General features: G+C 41.2%; 1 protein-coding gene across 5 annotated transcripts; it reads right to left on the bottom strand.

Annotated features, from left to right (window-relative positions):
• Positions 1 to 47: 47 nt before the first annotated feature.
• ylpm1 (YLP motif containing 1) lies at positions 48 to 24,702 on the bottom strand. Of its 5 annotated transcripts, none has more exons than XM_049589335.1 (23): positions 23,808 to 24,702; positions 21,877 to 22,101; positions 20,214 to 20,252; positions 19,431 to 19,619; positions 18,664 to 19,178; positions 15,740 to 18,535; positions 15,303 to 15,426; positions 14,021 to 14,162; positions 13,835 to 13,924; positions 13,555 to 13,732; positions 13,413 to 13,436; positions 13,115 to 13,305; positions 11,038 to 11,192; positions 10,881 to 10,943; positions 10,619 to 10,738; positions 10,324 to 10,500; positions 10,153 to 10,236; positions 9,964 to 10,047; positions 9,575 to 9,649; positions 3,112 to 3,163; positions 1,296 to 1,417; positions 882 to 1,068; positions 48 to 375 (listed from the first exon to the last, which is right to left on the bottom strand). In XM_049589335.1, the coding sequence occupies exons 1-22, from the start codon at positions 24,366 to 24,368 to the stop codon at positions 922 to 924; spliced, it is 6,153 nt and encodes a 2,050-aa protein (XP_049445292.1). In that variant the 5' UTR covers positions 24,369 to 24,702; the 3' UTR covers positions 48 to 375; positions 882 to 921. The 5 variants fall into 5 exon arrangements, with proteins under 5 accessions (XP_049445292.1, XP_049445293.1, XP_049445294.1 ...); XM_049589336.1 differs by having other exon boundaries at positions 11,038 to 11,189; XM_049589337.1 differs by lacking the exon at positions 13,413 to 13,436.
• Positions 24,703 to 25,332: the final 630 nt, after the last annotated feature.

The raw sequence follows: 25,332 nt of genomic DNA, 5'->3' as shown, positions 1-25,332 counted from the left end.
CTCTTGTTCATAAGGCTCTCCTGCAAGAAAGACTCCCCAGGTCACCATAAATTTGTGAAACTTTTATTGTTTTCAAGTATGCCTGGGCCATGAAACAGTGCTACAGGTAAACAGTACAGGAAGCATGAAGAGTAAAAAACAGCAAAAAACATGACTTAATACAGAATGCATGACCAGAAGAAGCACAGAGTATAAACTACAAATTGATCGGTGAGTAACTGTAGGGCCCGGTTAAAAATAATAAGAAAAAAAACTATACTGTATCCTCATCAATGAAACGACTAAAAAAAAATTGATACTATCGGTGATATCGTGACCTCAATGAGACTCTTGTTTCACCACAGGTAAGCTTCAGTGTTTTCACATTGTGGAAACCTGCAGAAAGAAAAAGAAATCATTGATTCACTGGCCAAAGACAGATCTGTTTGTGATCAAGTTAAGTAAGAAAACTCTTTCCCAATTTGTGCATTCAGACACTCCCATTTATACTGTATTTGCATCAGTATAGAAGATATTACAGGTTTTGTTTTTTTTTAAATACAGGCTTGCAATCAAACTTAGCAAAGTCACTTCTGAATTACTCAAAGCATTTTATTCACTATTTCCTGCATATAAGCTCAGAGTATGTTAGACAAGCCTTTTTAAGAAGCGGCTTGGTGAAACTGTTGATCCATAAAGTACATTTTCAATGGACATGCAATTAGAAAAGGTCCCAAACATCAAGTCGTGAAAACTGTAATTACTATAAATATCAATGTTGTAAATGTGACACAAATCACCATTTTTATTTCAAAACGTTGATTTGATGACTAACTTTTAAAAGCCAGCAGTAACATCTACAGTAATCCTAATGACATCATAGAGAAGAGAAACATACACACCTTTCCATGAAGGGGAAAAGGGGGGGATACGATTATCTTCTTAGAAATACTTGGTACGGTTGAGAGCTCTTTGTGCCAGCTGTCCGCTCTCATCCGTTATTCTCTCCCAGTCTGTTTGACCCACCACAAAGCCGATAGCACGCTTTCGATCTGCTTCCTTCTGCTCTTCAAGATCAGCCCATCGAACCTTGACAGAACAACCAGGGTACTTTGTTATGACCAGGAAGAGGATGACAGAGCATCATCATCAAGACAAATCAGCTTCATTAAGTAAGGTTATACAACTTGGTGAGTTTCCAAACTGAAAAACAGCCCTAGAGTACCTGGATTTTGAGCATTCTGTATTTTTGTTGACAAACAAATACATTTAAGACGAGCAAAGCAACAGTTCTGTAGCACAGCATAGCAATTTACCCTTTTCTTTCCAGGTTGGGACAAACGTGTGGCATAGTCGTCTGGTAGCTGAAGGTAGTCCTCCAGGTCTGCCATGTCTTCACGCTTCCTCTTCCCACCACTCCCCAGACCGTCCAACTTGTCTGTATAAATGGAAGATCACTATTCTGTCAGTCCCATGAAAACTCAAACCTTGTCATCCTAACATTAATTTGTCCATGAAAAGACAGACAGTCAATCAGCATTATCGGTTTTAGCAACGTCCTGCTTCCCATACAGTCACATACAATAACATCTGACAAGTTTAATCACAATAAACTTTAGAGGCGGTTTTCTTGGTCACTTTCCTCCCTCGATTGCCTGTTGTGGGATTCGTAGAAAGTATGACCACATTCACGTTTTCTAGAGGTGTAACAATCCATTGATCTGGATTGATGTACGAAGTGAAAACACTTATCCATATCGTCAAGATTTAAGATTTGCCTTTATTCTTGAAATTCCAATGGCATGTCTGTGTCACTGTCAGAGAGCACCAGGCAGATAATGGTAAGAAGCCAAGAAAAAGACGAAGAGGATACTTCCTCTCTTCTCAAGTAGGGATGGGCATTTTAAGTATTTCACACTCAAATAGAGCACTCACATTAAATTATTATACAGTACTCGTACTCGCAAAAAAAGGTCCGAAATGAACATCCAAGCAAAAAATACGTGCATGGCTGAGGGTTAACCTTCCTTTTTGCACTGCAGACAGAGATATGATTGGCATGTTAAATGTTATATAGATTGCTCTGCACATTCATTTATTTTGTCAAAATCCTTCCAAACATCACTCTTATGACCTTAGATTGAGAAATGCCTGAAAACTCTGAATGTTATCTGCTGCTGTGCAGATCTATCATTTTGGCTACATGGAACTGTGCGGATATTCATAGATAGCCCATCACTGCATCCTATCCAAAAATGTAAACTTTAAATATAGAGCAGAGTCAAATTATGAATGGGTGGAGGAGTGTATGTGATGTATTGTGTGAGTCTTTCTTTATGTGTGAGGGAGAGAGCCACAGGAGAGTGAGAAAACTGAAATGCTGAAGCAAGTCTAATGCTGTGGCTTAAAAAAAAAAATGATGTGACATTTACATTTATTTTAAATGTAATTTGTAATTTACACTTGATGGCTGCAATATGGTCATTTTATCTATCCCAAGTGGAACAAGCTGTGATACATCAAGTATATTCGATATATTGCCCACCCTTAAGCGGGATTTATACTTGTGCGTCAGCTCTATGCAGAGCCTACGCCATTGTGAGCATTTATACTTGTGCGGTGGTGTGTCTGTGACTCTGCAGTTACACCTCTAAAACACACATTAAACATGACTTAATAGTAACAGTTTCAAAGTTTCAAACACAAATCAGCTTCACTATAACTTGCAGCGTTCACAGACAAAACACTTTTTTTTTGCTGGACACATTTTCCCCACAAACACAACAAGCTAACGTTATTAGCACAAGCCTATGGCATTTTGCATTGTGTAAATTAGCCTAGCGGCTAGCGGACTTTTCCTCTACTCATCGCAATTTATTGTTTTTTATCTGTGAAATTAAAGTAAACAGAAGCTTCGTTTCCACTGAGGGAAATAGTTTCAGTTTACAAAAATAGACAGAAGGTATGCGCCGTGTAGACATTCCTGGGGTGCACTGCAGGCTACAGCGTAGGCTCTACGCAGAAGTATAAATCCCACTTTAGTGCACGGATACACACACAGGTATAAAACTACAAGGCACCATAAACATCATAATAATAATAAGAATAAGAATAACAGAAAGGAGTACCTACCAAGTTTTGCCTCAGACGTGTCCATCTCCCATTTGCTTTTTGGAATGTAGCCCTATATTATATAAAGAAACACTGCAGTGGTTAAACATTTGGGTGATACAGGGAGAGGGAGAGAGACAGCAAGGGGAGGCTGAAAAGAGAGCAGACTGGTTTATCAAAAGACAACACAGGCGACTGACGGATGAGGACTTAACTAGTTAAGACACATAATGTAACAGCGGCATGCAAATATACTGCTCCTGCAAGTTGAGAGAAACTAATGTGTTCAGACTGAACTGTGTTTGTGGCTACATGTAAAAGAAAAGTAAGAATGGAGATCAGCTGTGCTCTGCTTTGGAGAACACAAACTCTGTTGCTACGTGGCAAACCTCCATCTTCTGTCAGAGGATAAAACAGCAAAAAGAGCACTTCAATCTCCTATTATGTAGTCTGCATGTGTGAGCTAATGATCTACACATTTTACATTACAAAGAAAGATGCCCCTCTGACTGAGTCTGCAGCTCAGCTGCTCAAACATGAATATCAGCTTTGTTAACAAATCATAAATATGGTGATGGTCCAAAAAGCACACTCGCTTTTCCAACAGCATCCCTCCGAATCCTCAGCTGTCAAATGACACTGATGCTATCTGACTGGCTAGTTAACAGCAAACTGCTAACAGTCCACTGCCAGCACTACCCAGTTCCTCAGTAAGGACTTTGTGGAACTTAAAATATATATTTAAAATGAGTGCAATTACACCTCGAAGGTTTGTTTCCCTTGGATGAAGTTATTCTGGATAGCTGCAAGCTTCAATTTTGAAACATCATGACCAGTATGTGAATGTCTGGTACATCACTCAAAGAGCGACCTCTTTTTACTGCAGCTGAGATGATGTTAATTTAAGAAAAAAAAAAGTTAATTATTTTATCAAAGACAGTAAACCCAGGCAAAACCTTTGCCCCATATAATATATGACAGACAAAACAGCCTCTGCAACGAGTGATGAAATAAAATGAGTAAAGCTGATAATAGTTGCCTCCATGGCCCATCTCTGTCAAAATGTTATAATTAACATCATGTTTGATGGTTTCATCAGTCAAACAACAACACATTTAGGTCAGTTTATCTCTCTTTGACTTTAAGAATTTGAGGGACTTTTGTCCCTTCCAAGTTGCTGTTTTTCCTATCAACTCCTTTTTCTTTGTAAAGCCTTTTAGGTGTATAGGGATGGGAATTAAGAACCGGTTCTGTTTGAGAACCAGTTCCGAATTTTCTGATCCATCGGAATTGTTTGCCTCCAATTCCTTTTAATGATGCTGCCATGTTTTTCTGGCTGTTGTATGCTGTAAAACAGTTAAATCAAACTGGGCTTAAATTCTTGGAATGTCATGTATTTGACATTCTACACACAAGTGCCACTGCTTCTCAACTGAGCAGCACATCCATCACTGAGGGTAAATGTCTTGTTACAAAAACATTAACTCCAAGTAGGCAGGCTGAGCAGATTTCTCTGACCAAGAAAATCTAAATTAAAATGAATGCTGTACAAAAATTCTCTCATTTTATCTACACTGTGGTCAGACTCAGACGTTAAAAAAAGTTGCCTTGATGCCTTATAGGTCTATTTTTTTTGCCCACAGAGAAAATTGATCAAGAATCAATGAGGGAATTGATAAAGAATCAGACCGATAAGCAAAAGCCATAATGAAATTGGTATCAAGAAAATCTTATCAATCTCCAGCCCTATGGGTGAAGACAAGAGACTTTCTAACATCTTTTTATTTCTTACTATATCAAGATAAATCTCCCCTGTCTCTTCAAGAAAAGGAACACTGGATATAAAAGTCTATTCACAGACTAGATTATGAGGTAATTTGTTAAATTCCACATTAGATATGTATTCAAAATGTTTTCATCTATTTATTTATTTATTTTTGACATGAATTTGCTGTTGTGCTGATTATTTAATTATTTGCTTTGGTTCTCTCTTATTTGTAGAATGTAATTTACACCAGTCAAAACATATATGTTTTTACCCCTTTTAATTTTTGTGCAAAAATTTAAAAACTTTAACACAGGTGTTTTCAATTTTTCGGATTAGACCTCTGCTCAGGTTAAAGATGGGCGGAGCTTTGCTGTCACAGAAAGACAATCAAGCGCAGCCTGTACACACCCATTCAGTCCTGACAGGAAGTCTAATCAGGTGCATGAAGTGAAAATACCTGTGTGGGTGGACGTTGGGTGTGTAGGAGCTTTGAAGAAGTTGATTTTTTATTCAGTATGTGTTAGGTGCATACTGTAAAAAACAAGCATTTTTTTGACTATTTTTTAAAGTGTGTAAAATTAAGATGAATATATCAGTACTGCTCAATTTGTTATGAGTATGACAAAAAGAAAACACATAGGATAGTGATGTGTTGCTGGTAGTTCGTCTTCCTGCAGCATCTGCTCAGATTTAATCTGAGCTGAGTTAAGGCACACTGGACTCCTGTTTATTGTACAAACTGAAGAATGTTGATTGAAGTTAAAAAAAAGGAGGCATCCTGTTGCTTTACAGGACAACAGACTCAAAGGTCTGTTCAGATTATTTATAAAAATATTACACACAAGACAAACAGCCTCTCTACAGACTTTACTGAAAAATAATCAGATTTAAAGTAGCTGTATGTGACATTCAGAGCACATCTGTGATTCAGAGTCTGAGCCATGATTGTTTGCACACAGCTCTCAACATGGAGGTGTCTGAGTGCTGTGGCTAGCAGCTAACGGTGCTTACAGCTTGAACAGCGCTAACAATGACAACAGTGCTGACAGAGCTTACATTGTTGACATGTGGGGTACTGGAGGGTGTTACGCATCTGCGATGACAACATTTGGCCACAGTGGGTCAGGACGGGTTTATCAGCGGTAACCACTGTATGAGGTCACTGCAGAGCGGCAGCTACTAGCTAGCCACTGGGATACACACAGGAACTCACATGCAAAAACACGCACGCACGGTCGGACTGTCGGACCGTAACAGAGAAAACAGGCTCTGATTTGTGATTTCATTCTCCACTCAGGATACCATCAGTCCACTAAACATCCTAACACATTTAATAGTTGTTTGCTGCTATATTAATGCTCTGAATATCACATACAGAACCTTTGACAAAAAACAAAACTACATACAGACTGGATTTCCAGCTTGTACTGCCAAGCAGCAGCTGCTGCATGCTCTGTCCACACCCACAGTGTGCTTCTGACTAACATGACATCACTGCTGGATGTGGTCGCAACTGCAATAAACAATATCTGACTACATCCAACTTTGATGCCAGGTGTGGTAAAAATTAATTGCTATTTTCAGCGGCAATACTGATGTACTGATACACGGACTCAAAGTATAATTTTGTTTTTTATGTTATAGAAATTATAATAAAAGCAATTTGAGCATCATTGGTCCCTTTAAAGTATCATACTTAGCTCAGAGTAAATTAGCCAAAAGCCAACATATAGTGGCTTGAATAAAGTAGTGTACTATGCTATAAGGAAGATTAATTGAGACTTTTTGTTTCGTAAGAGTTGAGTGTTGGTTTGTCCTGGGGACGCAAAACATTCACCACACTGAGGACCAGCGACAGCCTTATTAGATAAAGTGTTTGATGCTCCTGGATGTAGCTGTTCTAGAGATTTAAGCAAAGCTTTAAGTTGTAACCTTTAATTTCTTGTGACTGAAAAGAGACAGTCGTTATAGGATTTGATTTTGCTGACTTGTTGCATGAATGTAAATATAGTATTTCTGCAAACAAGGAACACTGACTTTGTATTTACACATTCTGTATAATTGTGGTCCACTGTGGGACACAAAACTGGTTTCAGGAGAGCTTAATAAAAGCTTCAGTACAGATACAGAGACACATATTGTGACATCTGAGGACTTCTCGAATCAGTGTGATGTCTGTAACTTTAATTTGTTGTAAATGTTTCTTGATTTTTCAAGATATCAGGAAAACATTACAACAAATGAAGAAATCAAAACTCTTTATAAAATCTAAATGAGCCGGTTGGAAAGTGGTATCATGTAATTTGTTTCAATAATAAGAGTGGTTTGTTTTAAATAAAGAATATGCGTCTACTGCTCTGATATTATTGAGAATTCAGATACCAGAGGTGCTAGAAAACTCTCACAAGGGCTTAAGGGGCATTTTTATAATTACCATTATTATTTAAACTATCTGGATGTGAGAACTAATGGTTTCAGCAATCACACCAGGCAGACTTAAAAGTCTGACCCATTGTGATTAATGTGCAGGGCCACAATGCAGCAGTTTTAGACCTGCAGTTCAGACAGTACGGTTTAAGGTTAGGGTGATTTCAGCTTCATGATCAACAGTACACGTTGGGAGACGACACGCATGCTCTGTGTGGAACTGCAGGCCTCAACTGGCTGACTGTAACAATAATCAAAGCAGCTCGATTTTAATTCATACACCCTAGAAACAATATTATTTTCTGCACTTCAGCACTAAGTGCTAACCACAAAGGTACCACAAAATGTCTAAAAATTCAAAATGGACGTTTATAAAATTTTGTTTGAACAAACTACAGTCAAAGTGGTTTAGAAATATTAAGGCATATTATAATAAACATGACAGATGGAAACAGCACAGTCTGTGCAGAGCTTGTGATTTTCAAACAAGAATGGTCTGATAAAACAATCTTCTATGTTACTAAGGCATTTTCATGTACCAGTCAATATTGTGCTACAGCTGTACCATACTAACAGATGCCACCTAATGGCACTAATGGGACCTTAATGGTCTGGTTGGACTGGCGCAAAAACTTTTTAAACCGGTTTGATATTAAGTAGCTGCTCCCAAGTGGAACATTATGAGACTGAGAGAGCCCATGAATGAGAGTGTAGCCACTCCGGTCCACTTGGTGGCAGTAACACTGCCTTGTCTCGTCTTATGACTCCAAAAAGTGCATGAACTTTTTAGCAAACAAACACAACGTGTGGTGTGCACATCTTCCCCCCTCCCACCATTACTGATATTTGAGCTCCTTCATGTTGTCATGCTCTCCTTACAGCTTACCAGACACTAGTGCAAACTCATAAATAAAGTATCTGGCTCTTAAGTTGCTAAATGCTTCACTATGTTCACCAGCAAGTCGTCAGCTGTGCCTGATGTTTGCTGCTGAGCAGGTTGTGTGCAGTGTGTTACAGTGAAGTTGTGAGCTTGACAGCTAAACAATTGCTCACTATAACACTCCATGAAGCCAGTGAGATCTATAGGTTTGGTTTATTACTGCGAGTAACCCCTTTCACATTGTTACATAGTTTTCCATTATTTGAGACATTGTTATTAGAAAAATATGTATTATAGCTGCTTTACAGTAAGGCAGATTTGTTGTTAGCTGTTTGATTATTATGCAGGCTTATTGTTTCAGCTGTTTTTTCCCCTTCTCATGAAAATGACTTTTCATGATCAGAAATTCATGAAACTTTGCCTGCCCCGCAAGTATAGTCCCAAGCTTTGTATACTCCATATGGGGAAATTTCCCCTGAGAGTGGTACCAAAAGAAACATTTAAACTTTCAAAATCTTTAACTAAGCATTGAGTGGTGGATATTACGAAGTGCATCACTCTGATGTTATCAACACCAGTACAGGTAATTAAATTTTTTTTTACTTTTTTTTTTGTTTGTTTGTTTGTTCAAATTTCACCAGAGCAGTTGTACGTGTTCAGAACTGGATAACTATATTATTTGCTTTGGGATTGTATAAAAAAAATCAGAGTATCTCTGTAAACATTTTCCTTCTTTTCAGAGGGAAATATTTATGTCATCTTTGTAAAATTCATTTGGCAGATAAATTACGATTATTCATTCATTTCTTTTAAAATCCCAGGATTTTAGAAAGGACTGACAGAAAAAACAGATAAGACATGTTTTCATGTTTTTTCAATGATGACTTTTTAGTTGACATTGAATTTCTGTCTTTTGTATTTTTTGTTTTTGTCTTTCCATGAGTGAAAATCTGAACTTAGTATAATGGTCAAGTCTCATTCACAATAATGGAGGCCAAAGTCTGGGAACACTGTCCCTGGTGGTGGTACTACAGCAACAATATCAATTTCAAAAATTAAACTTTGTTAAAAAAAAAAAACAACAACATTGATGTAAAGAAGAAAATTATTTCAAATTTCCCTAACAAGGAAATCTGAGGAAAAAAACACAAAAAAACTAAACAAGAATCTTGCAACTGCTCCTTTAGTTAATGGACTGCTGCACCTATTAATTTATTTCTAAAATGATTCAGTACAGTGTTTGTCTAGCTCCCTTATATTTTCTCTGCTCTGCTCTTCCTCGAAAACTTTATATTTACTACATAATAAATTAAATAACTGGATAAGCCTTACGTGGTAGATGGGAATACAAATACGTGGAAATGATTCTGAAACTATGTGGCCATATATTTAAGCTTTCCGTGTCCTACCATATCACTCTCTTCTTCCTCCTCTCTCTTCTGCTCCTGGGGCTCGTCATCGGGATTAAAGTCCTCCATTTCAACCTAATAACACAAGCACATGTTAGTGTCCAGACCTTTGAATCGCCCCACTCTGTGCTTCACTCTTTAAACCCCAGCAAAGCAAGTGTGTTTGCACGATTACACATCAGTATGGACTGAAAATGACGTTAAGTTCCCATGAATATGTTGGTTTCTTGGTGACTGTTTAAGGAAAATTGAATCCCTCTCCCCATGGAAATCTGTTAGAGTGGACACAATGTCAGACTAAAGATGGAAACTGAGTCTGTGCCAATTCTGTCAGAAATCAGGCAACTATAATTGTAACTACAAGAACCGACAAGCTTTGAAGACCTCACCTCCTCTATAGCAGCATCCTGAAGCAGCGACCGGACGTCCAAGCGCACCATATGACGTGGCGAAGGCTCCCAGTTGTTGGCCATCTGCGTATAAAATGCTCCATAAGAAATGTATTCTGTATGTAGGATCGTCAGTTAACATCTCTCTCATTACAAATGTTTCAGAGACAGTTATTTGGTATTACAGACCCTCGTTATATCCTTTTGTGTGCGCCCATGGACGTTTCTCTTCGCACAAGTCTGTGTGTCTGCGGTGATTTCAGCGAGGTACACCTTGAAATAAGGAAAACAAAACCTCTTTAGCACAGAGCAAACTGGAACAACACTTTCGATTCTGACACATTTGTGAACACTACTCACCTCAAATCCTTTTGTTTTAGCTGCACTCCAGAACTGATCAAAATGTTTAACCCTGTCATTAATAGTGTCCAAAATGATGAAGGGGAAAAAGCCGTCATCCAGAGTTTTCTTGAACGTTTTCAGCATGCTGCTCCGGTACGTGTCCTCCATCTCCGGCTCGTACTCGTACTCAAGAACCTGCAAGACAGATTTTTTTTATTGTATTACATTGTTTATATTGTTAACTGCTGCTGAATGTGGCTCCCAATTGCATACTTTTTAGCACCACTTTGGTATCGTTGCACGTCACACTCACCTTGGTTTTGACCCTTTTCCCCGTGTCTGGGTCCTTCTCAGTTTTCTCAACCTCCGTCATGAAATAGTCGTCCAAAACAAGAACTCTTGGAGGTGCGCCGCCACAATCAACTTCCTTATCCTAAACGCCAACAAGATTGAAAAGCAAAGTTCTCATGATTCAGTTTGCTTTGTTATTAAAAGGCATTGATAATTGTCATGTTAAAAAACATCTTCTTGGGAAGGTCTGCGAGTATTTATTTTGCTGGTATGACTCCACTCACCCGTATGAGCTTTGCAACATGGCTTTTTCCACTTCCTGGAAGGCCTCTCATGATGATGACAATCTGTTAAAATAAATCACTTAAATTAGTATTCAATATGATACAACTTACAGTGTGATACTGTCACATCAGGAAACACTGCGGCAGTTATTAGTACCCTTTCAGGTCGAGATGATCTGCCAGGTGGTTTGAGGATATCGTCAATATTCTTGATTTCTGGTTTCTTCTCGACTCGTGGAGGCGGCTGAGGTGGAGGCGGAAGGGCAGGTGCAGGGGGAGGCCCTCTGTCGTCTTGGTAACTTCTCCTGTCTACTGTGTGATATTGATTGCAGTTCAAGCATTTCTCTGAATGGCACTATTTCCCCATGATAGATAAACTTTTAATAACTGAGAAATAAATTTGTGTTTTAAAGCCCAGTCCAGACCATAGAAACAGAATAAGAATAGAATGGACATTCCCTTCAAATCAACATAAGAGCCATTTACTACCTCCGCCAAGGAGGTTATGTTTTCGCCGGCGTTGGTCTGTTTGTTTGTTTGTTTGTTTGTCTGCAAAATAACTCAAAAAGTTATAAACCGATTTTGATGAAATTTTCAGGAAAGGTGGATAATGGGACAAGGAACAGATGATAAAATTTTGGTGGTGATCGGTTGAAGCAAAGTGGATAAAATAATAAATTAAGTCTATGGTCTGACAGCCTCAGCAGCAATTAAGACTGTGAACATAGCGCCATCTGGTGGCTGGAAAGCACGTCTTGTTCTACTTGCTAAATATTGTTGTGATTCTAAAGTTGAAATTAATGTTCTGTGTTGGAAAAAAGAAAGTGAAAAATATAAAAAAAAAACCCAGTATATTCTGTGTTGGTACAAAATAAAAACGAAATAAATACACCAGTGTCTCCATGGTGAAGGCATATATAACCTAACTAATGATGATAGTGATAATGATAGTGATGCAAATAACCTAATTGTGATGCAGGCTGCAAAATCTGATGTGGGGGGGGGGGATATCACTTACTTGGCGGAGGTCTGCACTCTCTGAGTGCTTTTCTAGTATGTATGTTAGATGTTAAAATATGCCGACCAGCATGCTGTTTATCCCTGCAGTCTCTCTCTGCCTCTTACTGAGCAGCGGCTCTCACTCGTTCTTTGAAGGCAGCTACAGTACATCACGTTTCAACAACCAGGCAATTAAAGGCAACAAAAGAAAAGGGGAAATAACAGTAACATTTCAAAGAGTAATGCATTATTTGAAAAAATAACTAAATAACAGTGGGCCAAAAGGGAGTTCTCAAACTAGTAAGTCTGACACGATTAATGGCCCCACTGACGCCACTCGCCATTGACTTCTGTACTAGTCAAATGACCACGACAAACAGCTCAATGTCCTCCCTTCTCATTTTATTTCTATGGTTCAGACCAAAGATCTGCAACAAGATAAGTCTAAACTTACGACAACTTGCAGTTTACACCAGTGCAACTAGACAAAACAGTGTATCGTCTCCATAGCAGCGATTCTATGTACTTCCATTTTGATTTCCAGCCTATTGGGTATATTTTTTAGCTGAATATAATTTGTAGCCTCTTTGAATATGTATGAGGATAGTGAGATACTTCCTACAGTTTCATTTCTAGTAGTGATGAAACGGTGACTACATAAACAACACAAACTGAGTTTCAGATGGGCCAATTCACAAAAATGTAAGCCACAAAAATGTAAGCATCCAGCTCAATCGATTAATAAGTCAATGAGTGTGTGTGTGTTTGACATGTGCACATACAGCGAGCAGCAGCAGCAACCCACCATCCAACAAAGACGAAATACGAGTCAACAGCTGCATGGATGTATATTAGACAGGCTTGGCAGAGATGAAGGGCTGTTATAGGAGAATGCCACAGCAAGCAAACACACCATCTGCAGACAGTTTACCTGACTTGATCAGCGAGTTTGGCTACGAGCTGATTGGCTGTTGAAACAGGTGACGTGCCTTACATTCTAAAACCAGCCAGTGGCAACTGGAAAAGCTGAGTCACAGGTGACTCCATCAGCCAGCATAAAAGCTGAGACAGACCAGTTCACACCGCTGCAGCTTTTCTCTTCAACGTTCTAAGCCAGTTTCATCTCGTTGGGAATCTTTGGTCTGAACTGGGCTTAAGTGTGAAATAAATTCCCACCAAACACAGCTGAAGAACGTGAGTACACATCTGTTAACAGACGTAGAGACTGAACCTACTGTAAGGTGAGGAGCTATGGCCGTAACGCTCAGGCACACCACGGTCGAGTCCGCTGCGCTCGTATGGAGGTCTGTCATAGCCAGGCCTTCCATAATGTTCGTCACGATCACGACTCCCACTTCGGTCCCTCTCCCGAAGTTCCCGCTCTCGGTCCCTGTATCCTGAGCGTGAAGAAGGTACCAGCGGAGATCTAAACAGAGGAAGAGCGTTGTTAAGTGATGCCAACAGAATTTCTTGTTTCAAACTGGCACACACTGATGACTTATCACAATGTAGTGACACAATGTGATATTGTACCTTTCTTCAACCATGGACTGTGTGCTTGAATCAAAAGACAGACAAACAGAAAACAATATTACACATGTACGGAGACAGTGCACTTCCACACAGTTTGGAAAAAAAAAAATAGGGTTTCAGGGCCACCAAAGGAACACGTTACCTGTCATCTCTGTCTCGTGGGGGATAGCGCTCCCTCTCATATCTTTCTCTTTCTCTTTCATATTCAGGTGGCTTCTCTCTGTATAATTCCCTCTCTCTGCTGTAATCCCGGCGGTCCAAATAGGGGTCCGATCGTCTTTCGTAATAAGGGTCTCTGCCATAAGGATCTCTGAGAGGTTCTAGGAGAATGAAACAGTTCATTAATGAACAATGGTTGGAAATCTGCAAAAGCAAGCTCTGTTTGACTCGAGACAGGAAAGATTAATGGGACAGAGACTCACCTTTCTCATAGCCCCTGTCTGATGTCACAGGGTCAGGCCTCAATATAATTCTCTCACCATAAGAGATTCGCTCAACGGTGGCTCCGGGCTCTGAAACATTAAGGTTTAATGTCACAACAAAGTCCTGAAACTACATCTGTTGTTTATCTATTAAGATGGTCAAATGTGTTTCTTTGCTGCTCATACCGTGCCCATGCCCATAATCCACAGTCTTTGGAATCAGTGGAGTTGTGGATACAGAGAGAGATGGCTGGTAATCTGTTGCAGCAGGTTTAGGATCCCAGGACACAGGTTCAGTTACAGCTGTCTGAGCAGTAGTACCGATTCCCTATGGATGGCAGATTTAATATGATACTAATCTGACAGGTAAATACAAAATAGCAAAGTAAAAAATATAAAAAGTATATAATTATACAGGTGGGTGATATACAGATTATACTCACAGACTCACTCATCGCAGACACACAGTATGACTTGTCATGTAATTTTTTTTAAGCTACCTGCACAAACATGATATGTCAAACACACACTCCCCTTGCCCATCCAGATCACATTCTCTTGGACGATAGTTTGTGAGCAGGTGAGGCATGTTTCTGTATCTGCAGAGCTCCAGACCGCAGCCAATTATTTGTATTTTGCGACTATGGAGCACCAGTGGGCCTTGCAAATAATATTGATATATGAACTGGAGGAATGTTAGTTTGTTTCCAAGTCACGGTTAATAAATCTTCACATTAAACAGCTCCTCTGTAGTAGTTGAACTTTCTGCTAACAGCTAACTGTTGACGGGAAGCTCCAAGTTCACAACAAAAACATCAATACTTCCAGCCCGAGATGAGCCGGGTGCTTCAGAATAAAAGTGCCAGTGGTTCTGCTTTGATTTATGTCATTACAGCCACACTTAAATTTTATTATAACAGAGCCTTATTTAACAGTGTTTTGTTTAACTTTATTTTATTTGTACTTCATTTAACTTCATTTATCTTTATAACAGTATTTTATTTAACTTTGTTCTAAATGTACTTTCTTTAACTTTATGAGAATAGAACTTTTTAAAAACTTAATTACAACAGAACTTTAACTTTTTTATATCAGTACTTTATTAATCGTAAGGGTATTTTTTCTTCAGTTTAACAGTAGTTTATTTAGTAATTTAGTAATTTACGGGAGATTTTAAAATATCTAGATATTTATTGTGTATTGCGATTTAGCCTAAAAAACATCATGATACTGTTTATAGGCCATATCGTCCAGCCATGTTCATATAAATAACAATAACAAAAATAAAAAATAGAATTTAAAAAATACATTTGTAAAAATGTATGGAAAAAAAGTCTACCTAGCGTCCTCTAGTGGCCATGCTGGTCCTTTAGTGACATGTTTTGAACCAACGTGCATAACCAGTGATCTTGTCTGTCTTACAGTGATGCACTCTTACTAATGGAACTAACAAAGCTAAATAATTTACCTTCAAAACATTCCTGACGTCTGGTGGGATCTCCAAACCAAGAAGACCAGCAGGAAGCTCAGACAGGATGTCAGGTGGTGCAGACTGAGGTTCAGCACCAGGTGTCTTCCCCTCCTGCAATTCCCTGTTGACACCCCAGAATCCCCCAAATCCATTAGACCATAAAGTAAAGTAGATAGTACACAAGCAATATAGCAGAGCTGCAACTAAAATAAAACAATGACTGTAGAGTGCAAAGGCAGGCCAGCCAAGCTTGTTAAAATTTCATCTCAACTGTTTTTATGTGGTGGCAGAAATCCCAGAGTTGGATATTTCAAAACCTAGGCAAATAATAACACAGCACTCTGTGTGGCTAGATCTCACAAGACAAGTTGTAATGTATTTTGTGCAAACCTAGCACATAATGTGTTGATCAATGATAAAAGTCTACAAATTACCTTATAAGTTTCAACTCTTGAGCAGCCTTCAAGATGATCTCATGCTGACGCTGGGACAGAGCAAGTACATTTCCACTTGGTCCTTGAGATGTCGGATCAACGGAGCTCTCTGGAGGGTTTGTGACAGGTACAGTGGGAGGTAAAGGTGTCCGTATATCCAAAGGAGGCTCTTCTTTACGCTCATCATAGTGAGCTCTGCGATCCTCATAGTCAGCAGAATACCCTCTCTCTGGTGGTAGAGGAATTCTTGAAGGCCTATCCCATTCTGAAGGCGGTGCTGGTGGTGGGTATGGTGGTTCTTCTTGTCGGTACGGTGGCTCATCCCTATACTCACAAATTCTAAGTTCCCCTCTTTCCCTGTCATGTTCATCATAAGGATATGGGCGACCTCGTTCTCTTTCCTCTGGCCAATGGCCATCTCTGTAGGGCTCAGGTGGTGGCATGCGAGGGGGATAGTCCCTCTCAGGAGGAGGACGCTCACTGTCCCATTCAGACTCATAGTACTTGCCCTCATGCCGAAAGTCATCAGGAGGATAGTCCCTTGGTGGCCGCCAGCGATACCCCTCTTCTCCATGACCATAGTCCGCTACAAAACCCTCACTATGTCTTTCTTCATATTCCTCATGTGTTGGACCTGGCCGCCACATGCCTCTTGCCATCCCTCGACCCATAGGTCTCCTCCTCATTCCTCCGGAATCCATCATCTCATGTGGAGGCAGAGGACGGCCTCTGCCATGTGGCGGCTGCCACTCCAATTCTCTCTCCATGCCTTCATCGTACAATGGCTCCTCCATAGGATCCATCATTTCATGAGGCGGTGGTACACGACGCCTGCCTCTTCCTGCATCAGGATGCATCGGATGGCTATGAGGGTCATGTCCATGGTACCCTTCTGGATCCATTTCAGTATCATCCATTTCTATTCCATGACCTAATGACTCGTGATCCATTGGCCCATGTGCTGGGTGAGGGGGGCGTCCTCTTCCTGGGTGCATGAAACCAGGATGTCCAGGTGGAGGACGACCCCTGCCGGATGGAAATGGGGGTCTCATGCCTCTCATTGGAGGTCTCCCTTCTCCCCAGTAAGGATCCCCTTCCTCTGAGTATTCTGCTGACTCAGGTTCTTCCCAGTGCATCTCCACTGGCTCTCCTCTTCCCATAGGTGGTCCTCCTCTACCCATAGGTGGTCCTCCTCGACCCATTGGGGGTCCTCCCCTACCCATGGGGGGTCCCCCTCTTCCCATTGGGGGTCCTCCCCTACCCATGGGGGGTCCCCCTCTTCCCATTGGAGGTCCCCCTCTTCCCATTGGAGGTCCCCCTCTACCCATTGGTGGACCCCCTCTACCCATAGGTGGCCCTCCTCTACCCATAGGTGGCCCTCCTCTACCCATAGGTGGCCCACCTCTACCCATAGGGGGTCCGCCTCTACCCATAGGGGGTCCGCCTCTACCCATAGGAGGACCACCTCTGCCCATAGGTGGGCCTCCCCTTCCCATATGGGGCCCTCCTCTCATCATTGGGGGCCCTACTCTCCCCATAGGAGGTCCTCCGATTGGTTCTTCATAATACTCTTCCTCTGTCGAGTAGTGATGTCCATCTGATGTCCACATTTCTTCAGGGGGCACCTCCGATTCCTCATCACCGCACTCCTCGTATGAAGGATCATGCCAGTGATAGTCTTCCTCCTCTTCCTGCATCTCCAAGTTCTCCTCGGGTGGCATGTAGTCATAAGACATTTCTTCCATATCCTCCTCATGTGGCATAGTATTCGGCCCCCTAAAGTCTTCACAGCCCCTTTGCCCACGTCCTCGTCCAGGCATTTGGACAGGCACTGGGGGCTGGCCTCGTCCCCTTCCAGGAGGAGGCCTTGTAGGATCTGGCCTTGACTGCATATGGACAGAATCTTGTGGGTCCTGTTGGATTCCAGCAGGCTTTGGAAGCAACTGGGGTTTGTTGTTTGTTAATGGTCCCTCTGGTTTGTGGGAATTTTGTGGAGCAGTATTTTTTGATACTACAGTAGAAGGAGCAGTTACAGGAGGCTTGTCTGTACCAGGTTTTGGTTTTTCGGTATTGATAGAAGCATTTTTGTCATCTGATTCTTCAGGTTTTGTTTGTAATGTCTGAGGAATAGGGTCATCTTGGACAAAAAAGCCTTCAGCTCCAAGCAAGTTGTCATCTGTCAAGTCGTCAGCACTGGCCTTACCACCTGATTCTGATTTGACTTTTTCTTTTTCAGACTGTGGCGGCCCCGCTGCCTTTCCAGGAGTCTTAGAATCCATACTGGCTGGTGGTTTAGGGGCAAGTTGTGCCTTAGGTTGGGGACCTTGCTGTTGTTTTTGCTGGGGCACAGGTGGGCGTTCAGTTAGGGGCTGGGGGACAGGGAGCCTTTGGGGCTGTTCAAACCTGGGCTGCCCCCCAAATCGAGGTTGGTCAAATCTGGGGGGACCATCAAAGCGCTGCCGTGGTTGGTCAAACCTGGGGGGACCATCAAAGCGGTGCCTTGGTTGGTCAAATCGAGGGGGGCCATCAAAGCGCTGCTGTGGTTGGTTGAACCTCGGGGGCCCATCAAAGCGCTGCTGTGGTTGATCAAATCTTGGGGGCCCATCAAAGCGCTGCTGTGGTTGATCAAACCTTGGGGGACCTTCAAAGCGGTTCTGTGGTTGGTCAAACCTTGGGGGAGCATCAAAACGCTGCTGTGGCTGGTCAAACCTTGGGGGAGCATCAAAGCGCTGCTGTGGCTGGTCAAATCTTGGAGGACCATCAAAACCAGCATTGTTTCCGGTGGGACCAGCAGGACTACAGAAATTGTACGACAACATTATTATTAATAAAGCTTCTTTAGTGATAACCTAACAATATAAAACAATACATATTCACTGTCAACATGAGATACAACACAGTAATACAAAACAATCCCAACTGACCGTGGACCTCTGATGCTGTTGACGCTTGGTGGCTGAATGGTGGGGGGCACAGGAGGTCTGACTCCCATGGCTGCAGGGCCCACTCCTCTCACAGGAGGACCAGCAGGTGGTTCTGAATGTGGCCCAAAGCCAGCAGACCGTGGACCTTGAGCGTTGGGACCAACACCAACTGGGGAATGCTGCACACCCAGGCTTGCTGACTGCTGCTGCATATGCATGTCTTGTCCAGGGTATTGGCCAAACTGTCCCATCATCCCGCTACTATACTGGCTTGAGGCGAATGGCACCATGGCAGTGAGGGTGGCCACCCTCTCTTGAAGGTGGGCATTGGTCGCGTTCATCTGCTCCTGCCACTGCTTCCACTGGCGCTCATAGTCCTGCAGTTGGTCTTTGTGGGGATAGGTCTGGAACTGCTCGTACCACAGGGCGAAGGAGCGATCCCAGTCCCCAAATAAAGGGGTGAATTGCTGCTGTTGCATTTCATAGTGCCTCAGCTGCATTTCAGGAGACATTGACTGCAACAAAGGACATTTGGTTTAAGTGTTATCATATATGTACATGCAGAACATAAAAATGGCTGAGACACAACATCCTGGGTCTCCAGGATGCTACCAGCCTCAGTGATCAGAGTTGTTTTGTCTCTTGGTTCCACTAAACACACTATGCCTGCTTTTCACCTGTCATTTTCTAAAGGCTGCCGGTCATTTTCAGACCAGGAAAAGTAACTAGCTGGATAGTAGCTGTCAAAGAAACTACAATTCACTCACCTGTAAGTTTGTAGGTTGCTGAATCAGCTGTTGGTACTTTTCCAGGATCTGCTGAAGCTTTTCGTGCTGTTGCATAAGAGCCTGGTATTGTAAGCCTGCTCTCTGCTGCTGTACCTTCTGCCACTGTGCTGCTGCAGCCTGCAACTGCTGCAGGCGGGCAGCCTCCTCTGGGTCTTGTGGGACCTCGGGCTTTAAACAGAAATAAGACAAGATTGAAGCAAAGCATATCTTTGTAACACACAGGGAATATTTGTGACATAACTGAGGGTAGTTTAGGGGATGACATTTCATAGATGGTAGCAAGACACGACTGAGAACATTTTACACAGTCATTTAATGTAAATGGCAACATTTATGTCCAAATTCAGATATCTGAGGTGGATTGGAACCAAAAAGAAATTGGATCGGTGCATCTATTATTTTGACTTACTTTATACAAAAAATTCTTGATAAACATGTTTACAATCAGCAAAGCAAGGTGTTAAATTTTTTTTTCTTTTTTTTTGCAGTGATACTGAAGAAATTTCAAACTATTCCCAGTCCTACAGACAAACAAGAGGTGGGTAAAAATATGTATAAAAGTGCATTACTTTCACCAGGCAGGTGTGACAATAACCATCAATGGGGTGGGTGTCATTAACACTATAGAACGATGAATGAATGTGCTCAAGTCCTATGAATTTCACACATTCATGAAATGGCAGCATTCACATAACCACATGTTATTACATGTGGTTAAATATCTATGAATATGATGATGGGTGAGTGGTTGGTGGGACTTACGGTGTCCGTATACGTAGGTGAATTTCCTACATTGTCACTCTGTAAATCCATGCAAACAACAAACATATTTAGATCCAGTAATAATGTTATATCTCTTGTATACCAAGTTTAAAACTGGATTTGATGTGTTCTTAAAAGGCTGCTGAATACAGCACAGCCATTACTGCACTGAACAAAAAGCAACAAACTTATAAACATGGATCAAATTACTGTACTGAACTGCACAAAAAACAAAATGCTGGGTTTTAAATGGAAGTATTTTAGCCCAGCCTAGGCTACCTGAATGGTTCCAAGCTCAGGTACAAATCTGGCATAGGGATCAACAGATTATCGGCCAGGCAAATATTCTGCATTTTTAAGATGATTAGAATCATTATTTCTTTTATCTGATAGCCGATAAAATAAATTAATTGTAAAATGCGGACTTTGGCTCAGATTTCGCCACTTCTCTCTGCCTGTTGTCACCACTCAGTTCTCTTGCTCTGCTGCCACAGTTCTATCAGATTGGTTACCCATCACGACTAACAGCCTATCAATACTGTCGTGCTGCAGGTGGTAAAAGAGGAAGACAGACTTGAGCTGCTTTTGGTGGGCGAGCAGAGCTGTGTGTTGAATGTGTGGCAGCAGATATTACTGAAATGGTAATAAACATCACAATCCAATCCGATGAAGCTGTGAAAACACCCAGTGTTTCACCTGACAGTGCTCTGCTGTTAATAATAGTTACTGTATGTAAATTCAGTTGTACGCATACAAGAACTGCAAGGACAGGAGGATGGAGTGAGACGGCACTGGGACGCAGCAGGAGATGTGACCCAGTACACGATTATCATAACTTAGAAAATCGCAGTGCAGTGAGGACAGAAATCTCATACACCAGAAGTAAATAAAGCGGACCAGGACACATACACATTCAACCCACGTTGGACCCGTCACTCTGTTACTGTGACGACCGAAAAAGGCCTTGAGGAGAGATGTCAGTCTGCAGTGTACTTCATATATAAAATAACACAGGGCGTCGCTCTTGAGGAGTGTTTTTGTTTTGCGTCAAAACCTCAGACCATACTCTCTCTCGATGGATGGACTCAAGAAAAGGTCTGAAAGTGCAGTGTGGGAGTAAGACACATAGCAACACCAGGGATGGCAGACTGCGATACATACAAAGACGGTGTCATTAAAAAAGCAATGGCTCTTTTATTTTCTAAGATAACATAAAATGTTTTAAGATAATGTTGTCACTATGAATATTAATCAATACATATTATGGTGTTGCTTTAGTGTTAAGTGTTGTGAGTTCATAATATTTGTCACAACAGTTTAACAGATACAATGCACCCCTAGCCCACAACTAAGAAGCCTCATGTCACATGACAGTGTCAACCAGTTGTTGTTGACATTGGTAGTAGTGGCAAAATTAGCCTCAAACAGAGATGAGGGGTAAGGGTGACACAAGTCTAGTAAGCTCATTTCTTTCTAACTCCACATCCCAGATTTTTGTGTTCAACCTTATAGTCTTTAGCTCCAACCCATGATGACTCAAGTGAGGGACTCCTGCTGGAGCCACACAAGGCCATATACAACTTCTTTAGCATTATTCAGCAGTAGTACACGCCAAGTTTGAATTCTTACATTCACACCTCCGTAACATTACAGTAATGCTTACCTTTGTATCCTCAGGAGGTGGAGGTGGTGCTGGGGGCTCCTCTTTCGGAGGGGGTGGAGGAGGTGCACCTTTTGGCGGTTCTGATGGAGGGAGAGGAGGCACAGCTTGGCTTTGAGGGGGTGGTGGCACAGGACCATCACTGTCTTTCTGATTCTGTTTGGCCTTCTCTTGTTTTAACTTCTGCAGATTTTGAAGATGTTGTTTGTACCAAAGTTGTTGTTGCTCCTGTGTGAAACAAAAACAGGGACATCTGTTTGAGGAATCTTGCTTTCCTTGTTTTACCTGCACATTCCTTGCTCAATGTGACATAATAGGGTTACAATTTCAAATTTTATGTCAATGGCCTAAAAATCACACAAACAAACAAAAATGGCGGCTTTACATTTATTTTAAATTAAACCCTAAATCTTTGGAGCATACTTTAAAACATCAGAAATTAAGTCTTTCACCTGCTCATATTTCACTTTTCTGAAAATGTAAATAAAAAATACAGTTAACCAATTCGGGCAACATTTATTTAATGTACAAATATTGATTTAACTATAAAATTTACAGTGTTAATATGTGTTGACATGCTTGGCATTGCACATCATAAAGCTCTACTCTAATTTCATATTGACCACATTAAATATAAACCAGACCAGGTTATACTGCCGAGTTAAATTAATATTTTCTTCTGTTGTATGCGGTTAAGCAACCAGAGGCCTCCAGGACAGCTGCAATGCTCCTTGCCAAGTCTGTGGAACTCTATTAGAGGGATCAACACCATCCATACACAAGATAGTTCCTCATTTATATATACCACCTCTATTTAATCAGGTAATCTCATTAAGATCGAGATCTCTTTTGTAGGAGAGACCTGAATACGGCAGATAGAAAGAAAAACTACCATAACTGGACATTACAAAAGCACATACAGCATTAGATTCTCTTATAGAGATGGTGATGGAGAGCTTCGCCTTACAGGTTGGTCTAAATTCGTCCACAGGTGTTCAGCTGGACTGAAATCTGCTGACTGTAAAGGCTGCAGCATTTAATTCCCGTCAATTTCATTCTCACCAAACCATTCAGTGAGCACTGCTGCACTAAAGCATCAGCATTCAATATTTTTCATCACTCTTTTATTCAGGTTTTTCCTTTAATTTGTCCCATCTGTGTGTTCTTTAAGTAATATTCTTTTAATTCAACATAACAAAATGAGCTTAATCGTATTACACAGTCATAATAAAGACTCCTTCTCTCCATTGTTTTCAGTAATACAACCTCAAGCTCTGCATATACAATAATACAAGTCTAGTGGATAGTCTAGTTTGTTGACTAACTGTCCATCATGACACAGCTCTCAAAATCTGTGTTGTAGGGTTAAAAAATATCCACTTTTTTCATCCAATCCAGGTTCTTTAGTCTTTATTATATGCTCTTTGATTCTGAAATCATCTGCCGGTATTCTCTATGCAGAAGGAACAAAACTTTTTTTTTAAGTCCAATCAATATTTATATATTAAATAAATGTAACAGCTGGTGTACCCAGAGCACACCCTCCTCATACCCTGATCCACTCCCTGCTGATATGAGCAAGACACCCCAAATTCGCATTGCAAGTGGATCATGTGACTGAGTCTCAGTGTATGAGTTATGGTGGTTCTGAATCCAAAACATTATGCTAGATATACTGGTTCACTTTGCATGTGATTAAATACATCCCAATATGGATAACTGAAGTCTGTTTATCAGTTACACGACTTTAAATATATTTTGATTCTCTTCCACATTTGAAATGCACGGTATGATGCTTGTGCATTTGTGTGCACCAGGGTTGGAAGTTATCTTTTTTGTCTACCTGCCACTGTGGCTGGTGGAAGTTCTGATTTCCCGTTGAGCAAAGTGATCGTTGCCAAAACATGGCAAAACATGAAGATACAAGGCATTACCTGCAAAGGTAAGGAGTTGTCTTCCTCTACTGTGGGTGGATCTTTCTTGATGACCTCTTTGGCTTTGGGAGCACTGTTGTTCTCCGGTGGTTTGGATGTCGGGGGTTCTGGAGGGGGAGGAAGCGGCTGAGGATCGCTGGGCTGTGGTTGCGGTGGGAGGGGAGGAGGCTGTGGGTGTCCCGCCGGAGGTGCAGGGGGACCTCTGTTCAGCTGAGCAGGTGTCTCGTCCTGCATATAGTACGGCGGCGGTCCAGCACCGCCGTCTGGATGCCAAGATGGTCCTGAATATCCGCCCGGGTGTCCACCACCGTACGCATTATCATTGCTGCCGTGCTGTAACACAGACTGGAGCTGTTTCTGGTGCAGCATCTGCAGCTGCTGCATCTGCTGGAGGTGTTGCTCTTGGAGGCTGGAGAACATGGAGCCGCCGGAGGAGGTGGCCTCGAAGCCGCCGAAACCCGTTGTCGGTCCTGCGTGGCCGCCGCCAGGTTGCTTCCGGGGCCCAGGCCCTCCAAAGTTTTGTGACGGGGGTGCCCCATAGCCTCCCCAGGAGGGAAACATTGTTAAAAAGCAGAATCAGTAACCTAATCCTTATCGTGACTCTGAAACGGCGAGGCGGTGCGCGCGGCCTTTGTGTTCACATTCAGCCGGGCCTGAGAGGCTAAAAGCTAACAGCTAGCATTAAACTACTCTACATTACATTTTCATTTCCCGACCAGGACAGAGCGCATTAAACAAAGAGACTGAACACCAACTCTGTAGTGAGACACTGTTATCCGTTAGAGAAATAAATGAATACCTCTATCGTTGTGAAAATAAGTTACAAAAACGTTTAGAAACGGTTATAACATTGAGTTACTGATGCTACAGTGCGACGCATTCACTCAATGATGACGGAAATACGTCACAAGTTATCCGGCGACTACTTCCGGTAGTTCCTTTTTTTTTTTTTTTTTTTTAAATGTTATGATTTTATACTGAAATATAAAAATAACCATTATGGTGAAAATGTTCTTTTTACCAATGTCGTTTTTCTATAAGAATACCCATGCTTTATTTTTCCCCAAGTATTTAAGTATTTTATTAACTTTCTAAAAAAAAAAAAAAAGAAACAAACAAAAATTATATTCAAAATTACCTTTTAAAAATAAATAAATTAATTGTTTGTGTTCTGTTTTTCTTTATACATTGCTGTTATATATATATATATATATATATATATATATATATATATATTACTATTATCAGTCTAGTATTAGTAGTAGTATGATTTTGCATTGATGTTTTTTGCAAAACATCGATCATGCCTGTTTATACAGTCTTATGTAGATTTATTGTCCAATAAAGCATAAGAAAATTAAGGTCTTTGATCAGAAGTTTACTGTATGAATGTATTAAGATAACATTTATTTGCACTTAACCAGGCATGTCCAAAGTCCAGCCCAGGAGCCAATCGAGGCCTGCGGCTTGTCTTTCAAAATATACTATATACTGTAAATACACAATATTGGTTCATCAAGCAAGT

This window comes from Epinephelus fuscoguttatus, linkage group LG11 (genome assembly GCF_011397635.1).
Source record: "Epinephelus fuscoguttatus linkage group LG11, E.fuscoguttatus.final_Chr_v1".
In the NCBI taxonomy this organism is placed as follows: Eukaryota; Metazoa; Chordata; class Actinopteri; order Perciformes; family Serranidae; genus Epinephelus; species Epinephelus fuscoguttatus.
The sequence above is the reverse complement of the archived record's forward strand: the minus strand, read 5'-3'. Positions and strand labels throughout refer to the sequence as shown.